The 7,653-nt window shown below is 45.5% G+C and overlaps 1 protein-coding gene across 3 annotated transcripts; it reads left to right on the top strand.

Moving 5' to 3' along the window:
- Positions 1–248: 248 nt before the first annotated feature.
- Gpr12 (G protein-coupled receptor 12) lies at positions 249–3,368 on the top strand. Of its 3 annotated transcripts, none has more exons than XM_029477677.1 (2): positions 249–743; positions 1,766–3,368. In XM_029477677.1, the coding sequence occupies exon 2, from the start codon at positions 1,854–1,856 to the stop codon at positions 2,379–2,381; it is 528 nt and encodes a 175-aa protein (XP_029333537.1). In that variant the 5' UTR covers positions 249–743; positions 1,766–1,853; the 3' UTR covers positions 2,382–3,368. The 3 variants fall into 3 exon arrangements, with proteins under 3 accessions (XP_029333537.1, XP_029333538.1, XP_029333536.1); XM_029477678.1 differs by having other exon boundaries at positions 1,364–3,323; XM_029477676.1 differs by having other exon boundaries at positions 662–753; positions 1,364–3,368.
- Positions 3,369–7,653: the final 4,285 nt, after the last annotated feature.

Genomic DNA, 7,653 nt, shown 5'->3' with positions numbered 1-7,653 from the left:
TAGTCCTTTTCCGGCAGATAACCTTCAGGATCTTAACCCTAGACTCCGCGGATGAGGTACAGGAAACAATAAATTAATAAGTGTCACTTGGGTACTTAAATGAATTGGGTTTGGGCCAGTGCCTGAAGGAAGCTTTTGCAAGAACGCCCTAAATGATTTCCACTCGCGAACTGCTCCGAGAGTGCCTAATAAGTGCAACTGGGCGATCTAAGTAGCAGCAGCTCCTATCCAGTTAAGCGAACGTCCCCAAGGGAACAATAATTTGCAGACCGGCCAACTGCAATCTAAGAGAGAGAGTCGCTTGCTGTTGTAAGGCTCCTCCGCCAGCCCTAACCTGCTTATCCCGCATTCCTCCTGTTCATCCCGAAAACCCGGCCGTTTACAATTCTTTAGGGGAAAGCTTAAGAAGCCGAGCCCCAGGGACTAGGGCGCCTCAGGAAAGCCACAGGATCAAAGTAGGTCGCCAGACTCTCCAGCCGTTCGAGTGGGTCTCCGCATGACCGCTGCAGGCGGCCGTCCACGGTGGCGGGCTCCCGCCCCTCACGCAGCTGCGACCTGCGGGGGCGCGCGCAGCCTCGTGGGGTTCCCGCGGATGCGCGCCCGGCGGGGAGCGCGCAGGGCGGAGAGCCGGGCGCGAGCGCCGCAGCTCACCTGCCGCGGGCGCCACCACGGACGTGCCACGCGGGTGGCCCGAGCTATTCGGCAGCACCGAAGGAGCCACCCCTCGGCCAGGGCGTGCCAAGGTGACCCCCGGTAACCCCCTGCCCCGCAGGCTGCGCGTCCCCGCTGCTAGGGGAGCGGTGCCAAATGCATGCATATCTTTCTCTCTGTCTGTCTGGGCACCTCTGTGGTACACACCTACCTTTTTGTAGCCCTTGCACTCTGATCAGTGCACATGGGAGAGGCTGGGACCCCACCCCTTTGTTTGAGTCTGGAGGTGTGTTTGGGGGTGTGCTCGCGCGTGAGGTATGTTTGGGAAGGGTGGGAGTTTGGGGCCCTTAAAATATTCCACCCTCCTGCAGACTTGTGGCTGCTGGGCGGTGCTCTCTCAGCAGCCCAGATGTCAAACAGTTGTTGGTTTTCGGCATGGGAGATGCAATTAGCCAATGTCGGTTTTCAGCGTTTTGGCAAGTGTGCGAGTGTGCATGTGCCGCCTCGGGAGTCCTGATCCGTGTTTCCCTCAGAGACAAACAGCATTTCGGTTGCAGACTTTAGCTTTTGTTTCTAATTCCTGAAGCTCGTGGCATTTTGACACTGATATCTGAGCCCAGGGTTGTCTGTCTTTCTCTGTGTGTTTTGCATGATCTTGGATTGGCACCCTACTGTACCCAAACATTAAAAAGCCTGTCTTTCCGTTGAAGAGGACAGGGATTAAAATGAACGAAGACCCGAAGGTCAATTTAAGCGGGCTGCCTCGGGACTGTATAGATGCCGGTGCTCCAGAGAACATCTCAGCTGCTGTCCCCTCCCAGGGCTCTGTTGCGGAGTCAGAACCCGAGCTCGTTGTCAACCCTTGGGACATTGTCTTGTGCAGCTCAGGAACCCTCATCTGCTGTGAAAATGCCGTTGTGGTCCTTATCATCTTCCACAGCCCCAGCCTGCGAGCCCCCATGTTCCTACTGATAGGCAGCCTGGCTCTTGCAGACCTGCTGGCTGGCCTGGGACTCATCATCAATTTTGTTTTTGCGTACCTGCTTCAGTCAGAAGCCACCAAGCTGGTTACCATCGGACTCATTGTCGCCTCTTTCTCTGCCTCTGTCTGCAGTTTGCTGGCTATCACTGTGGACCGCTACCTCTCGCTATATTATGCCCTGACGTACCACTCCGAGAGGACCGTCACCTTTACCTATGTCATGCTAGTGATGCTCTGGGGAACCTCCATTTGCCTGGGGCTGCTGCCCGTCATGGGCTGGAACTGCTTGAGGGACGAGTCCACCTGCAGCGTGGTCAGACCTCTCACCAAGAACAACGCTGCCATCCTCTCCATCTCCTTCCTCTTCATGTTTGCTCTGATGCTTCAGCTCTACATCCAGATTTGTAAGATTGTGATGAGGCACGCCCATCAGATAGCCCTGCAGCACCACTTCCTGGCTACATCGCACTATGTGACTACCCGGAAAGGGGTCTCGACCCTGGCTCTCATCCTAGGGACCTTTGCTGCCTGCTGGATGCCTTTCACCCTCTATTCCTTGATCGCCGATTACACCTACCCCTCGATCTATACCTACGCCACCCTCCTGCCCGCCACCTACAATTCCATCATCAACCCTGTCATTTACGCTTTTAGAAACCAAGAGATCCAGAAAGCCCTCTGCCTCATTTGCTGTGGGTGCATCCCTTCCTCGTTGTCTCAGAGAGCACGGTCTCCCAGCGATGTGTAGCAGCCTTCTCCTCATAGGACGCTGCCTCTACCAAGCGCCTCCACTGTCCAGGGCGGCCAGTGATTTCCTTCCTTAAATTCTTTGCACTGGATCTCACAAACAGAAGCAATGACATCTTTTAGACTCGTATTGACAGTGGAAATCATCTTACCAGTGTTTTTTAAAAAACAAAACTCGACTTCTCGGCTCAGCATTCTGTTGTTTGGTTTGGGAGTTAGGATTTGTTTGTTTGTTTGTTTGTTTGGAGGGTGTAGTGGGACCTCATGTGGCCATGAAATTATACACAAGTCTCGGGATTTTTTAACCGAGGCTTGAAAATAAATCAAAGTTTTAAAGGAAACTGGAAAAGGAAATACTTTTTCTGAACTTTTTTTTTTTTTAATCAAGGTAGATCTTCCATTCTGTATGTATCTAACAGGATAGGAGCTCTGTCATGCAACCAAGATAGTTTATATAATTACACTGGGAAGGGCTTGTGTTTATTTCTCTGCACTCAGTAATAAGGGACCAGTAACAAAGGCACGAACTCCTTTCTTTTCTTTCCTTTCAGCAGTAGTGACTGCTCTCAAGAATCACTCTGCAGTTTCTCTGTGTTACAGTTTGGAATGCATGGTTACCTGTGGTAGTTAGACCACTAATTGCAATATTGCCATGTTAAACCCAGAATTAAAAGAGTCATTTTTTTTCCAATACAGTTTTTGAAATATCCTTTCCAAAGTGAGTCATGAAAAAAAAATGTTTCCAATTACATATGAGATAGCACTGGCTAGATTTGTCATTGTGATTTTTAAAACTCTAGACTGGTGGTTTTTCAGAAAGCAAAAGAGAAAATGTTAACAGCATCTATTGAAAGAAGATTATATTTATTTTTAATATATTCTGAGAGAATAAATGGGTGTGATACTATTAAGAAATATACAAACATGACTTTTCAAATCTCTATCTATGGATACATTGTTATTCTTACTTAAGATGAGTAGAATTAAGTATTATAAATGGAAAATTTTCTCATTCTGTTGGTAGGGCAAAATAAATCTGAAGCAGGTGGTCTCTTACCTTATTAACTAGGTCTGAGGCACGCCCAGATAACATGACTGGGGTGTACCAGCTGTGCCCTGTGTGCTCACACAGGAATGACCATATATATGTCTGATGGTGAAAAGATTAATTCCCTTTCCCCAGAAGACATCCTCCATGCAACAAGGATTCTGCTGCCTGCTTTCAGAAAGCAAAGGTTTACCTGGGAAATGACTACAAGAAGTGACTTAAAACACCATACAGAGTAATTATGCCCAAGTGTCATTTTCTGTGAAAGCAGACAGATGTAAGATACAAACAGAGGGACCGTGTTTGTAATGGGCTCATGGCTGTGTCTATACAGGAAGTGGAAGAATTCCTGAATGGCACATCAAGACCAGTATTTCAGGGTCCTTGGTGAGGGGTCATTTGTAATAGGTCCCCCTCAAAGGCTTGTCCCAATCAGTATGGACATGGTGATTTTAAAGATTTATTTATTTATTTATTTTATGTATATGAGAACACTGTAGCTGTACAGATGGTTGTGAGCTTTCATGTGGTTGCTGGGATTTGAACTCAGGACCTTCGGAAGAGCAATCAGAGCTCTTAACCGCTGAGCCATCTCACCAGCCCCCGGCCATGGTGATTTCAGGACCAGTCAGTCTTCAAAGCCTGCCTGCCAAAGTTGCTTCTCAAATGGCTCAAGTGAGAAAGCATCTTATACTTGAATCTGTATTCATTTTACTTACAACTCACATATATGTACATGTGTGTGCCATGAGAGGCCACAGGTATCCAAATGACATGGAGCTGAAGTTACAGCTGGTTGTGAGCTGCCATTGTGAATGTTGGGGATAGAACCTGGGTCTTCCACAACAGCAGTCAGTGCTCTTAACCACTGAGCCGTCTCTCCAGCCCCAGTCATTTAGTTTAGAGTTGAGCAGAGAACTCTTATAACGGGTCCTTAAAGCAACAGATGGTGCTTTGTAGGGATGGGAGCTCTCCCTTGCACATCTCTGCTAGGGGACACAGGAGAGCAGTCAGTTTTGCCTGGCCCACGTGTGCTCTCAACCCTGAACTTGCTGTTTTACCAGCTTTCCTTTCTTTCTTTTTTAAATGCAACTGAGAAAACACACGTTTGTGGTGAGAAAACCGGAGCTCAGAGAGAGGTGAAGAAGCAGGCTGAGGCCTCTGAGAGAGCTGTAGGGTGAGGCTAGAACTGAAGGCAGGCTTTCCACTCTCCCTTCCCTGCCCCTCCATAATGTTGTCTTTGATCCCTTACTCCAAAGAAAGCTGCCTTTGAACAGGTCGCTGTCCCATAATCTGGGTTCTGTCATTAGGAAAAAGGTTCCCATTTGAAATCACACGTGGACCATCAAACCAATGTGGGTAAATGTTCGTGTACACGGGGCACTGGGTGAAATGGTCTTATGGATACGGATTTGGTGGTTGCTTAAAATTTTCTTACATTAATTTGTTTGTGTATGAGTGTGTGTGTATGTCTATGTGTGTGCGCATGCATGTGTACCATGGTACCAGTATGGAGGTGAGAGGACAGTTTGTGAGTGTCTGTTCTCAGTACTCTCCTTCTATATGTTGGTTCTGGGTATTGAACTCCGGTTGTTAGGCTTGGTGGCAAGCGCCTTTTACCTGCTAAGCCATCTTGCTGGCCCAGAGGTTTGAGCCATGTTCTTAAAAAATGCCTGATTTTATTTGAAATGTTTTCTCCAGTTCTTCTTGTTTAAATTTGTGAAGAGTTTTTGAACATAAGTTATTTCCTACAAGGTTTCTTGTCTTTAATAAAGATAACCACTAAGAAATTGGAACCTATTTCAATATAGGTACATGTGTGTAAAGATGTGAATGTGTGCCTGTGCGTGTGTGTTTACATCATGGAAAATTGTCATTCTAGGACACTATAAGGTAGCAGGGAATCTTTTATTCCATATAATTACAATTCCTACTTACCAAGGAATTTATAATGTTTTCAGTAGAAATAGTTGTATTTTTTAGACAATTTTACAATTTTAACAGACTCCTTAATTAGTCCAGATTATCTGTTTACCCAGGTGGTGACTACTTGAATTCTGTCTCATTTTATCTTTTGACTTCCTTTATCTCCATCAAGTCTGCTTGGTCTTTCCCTCTGTTTTTTTTTCTTTCTTTCTTTCCTTTCCTTTGCTGAGGTTTAAATCCAGAGTTTTGCCCCTGCTAGACAAGCTCTCTGTCACTGAACTACACGCCCCAGCTCCATTTGAGTTGCCGATGGTAGAGAGGCCCTTCTCCCTTCATGGTAGCTGAGATGGGGGCCAGGACCCTCCATACTTAGACACCTAAATCAAAGAGCCAAGTTGGGGGAGCAGAAACAGCCATAGATTTCCCCAGGATTCATAGCAGGATAGAGAAACATGGTGCTTAGGAAAGAAGACGGGGGGGGGGGGGCGGTCAGAAATATTTCATACCCAAAAATGAAGAACAGAGATTCCTTAGACTTAAAAGGAAACTTATTCACCCTTACTAAAATGTTGGTTGCTGTTAATGCCACCATGTGCATATGTATCACGAGAAGGTGGATAGTGTGCCATTTCACACCGGAAACACAATAGTTTCATATAATGTGAGCTAAATTAGCAGACATATCTGCCTTCTAGAAAATGATGAATGGAGATAAGGGTGTCTGGAATGTTTCTAGAATGTTTCACATTTAAGAGGTGTATGAACCCCCAGAGAATCTTGTTAAAAGTCCAGGTTCTGGACCCTGGACCCTGGGCTGTCGCTGAGTTGTTTTACTAACTGGCACCGAGTCTCTTCCTGGGAGTCTGTAAATGACACTTTATAGTCTCACAAAGAAAAGCGCCAGATTTTCAATGTTTGCAAAATGTAAACAGAATATGTAAGTGTCACACAATAAATACACGTTTACGTGTTTATTCTCATGAGGTTTGGTGAATAAACAGAATGTGTCCAAAGGACATGAACCTCAACCTTTCTGAGAGTTTCCCATCATGCAGCGGTGGAGCGGGGACCGCTTGGGTTCCATGCCAGCACCTCACTGTTTATTATCTAATTGTCATGGTCTGAAGGCAGGGATTTCTGGAACCTCCACCGTGTGTGTGTGTGTGTGTGTGTGTGTGTGTGTGTGTGTGTGTGTACGTGCGTGTCTTTGGGTGTTGCACACATGAATTAATCTTGGGGTAATTAAGATGAAAACCTTTGCTCTCTGGGCTCAGCACTCCATCTGAATTCACCACAAAGCAATCTCTCTTGATAGGGACATCAAAGACATTTTAAGCTACCTCACTTCCATTTGACATTTATCTGTAACCTTTTCTTTTGCAGAATTACAAATTCTATTAACCTTAACCAGAAACATTTGATCTACTGTGCTTCCTTTCTATCCAAAGAGGTGAGAGTTTCACATTTTATTTTCTCAGACAGCAGTGGGTGAGGTGAGTGCCAGCACACAGCTGAAATATCTCCTCTGTAGAAAACAGTTTTTAAAATTTGGGGGGGGGGGGGGGGTTTGTGTGTGTGTGTTTTTGCTTTGTTTTGTTTTGTTTCTGGATTTGTTTTTTGTTGTTGTTTTGTTTTGTTTTTGAGACAGCATCTTGCTATGTTGTCCAGGCTAGAATCTTATTTTTTTCCCCCCTAGATTTCAAGTCCAGTATGAAAGTGCAGGCCTGGGATGCTGAGGCAGGAGGATCATGAGTCTAAAGCTATCCTGGGCTACATAGCAAGAACCTTCTTCTCTCCATGAATCATATTCTAGAGTTGGGCACCAACTAATAGACTTTTCACTTGAAAATAAGTTTAGAGGAGAAATGAAAATATTCACTTGGGCACAGATTATCTTGGTATTTGGTTCTTTGGACAAATTATTTTGAGTAGATTATTTTAAGCACACACACACACACACACACACACCATCACTACCACCACCACCACCAATTTGAGTAGAATATTCTAAATACACACACACACACACACACACACACACACACACACACACACCATTATCACCACTACCACCACTACCAAAACAAAACAAAACAAAACCTTATGGAATTTTCAGTAAAGTTTGGAGTTGTGTTTCTTAACCAAACAACACATTTTGAGTCTAGGGGAGTCCTACTTGGGTGGCTGAAAATGTAAACTTTTCCTACAGGGAGAGAGACAGTGACCAGTCTTCTACATACATCCTGAGGTTATTGGGGTAAATAAGAGAGAGAGAGAGAGAGAGAGAGAGAGAGAGAGA

Source organism: Mus caroli, chromosome 5, assembly GCF_900094665.2.
Source record: "Mus caroli chromosome 5, CAROLI_EIJ_v1.1, whole genome shotgun sequence".
NCBI classification, from domain to species: domain Eukaryota; kingdom Metazoa; phylum Chordata; class Mammalia; order Rodentia; family Muridae; genus Mus; species Mus caroli.
The sequence above is the reverse complement of the archived record's forward strand: the minus strand, read 5'-3'. Positions and strand labels throughout refer to the sequence as shown.

Bases quoted from the DNA above. Each gene is read 5' to 3' on its own strand.
- Gpr12 (XM_029477676.1), top strand. From the start codon at position 1,377: ATGAACGAAGACCCGAAGGTCAATTTAAGCGGGCTGCCTCGGGACTGT.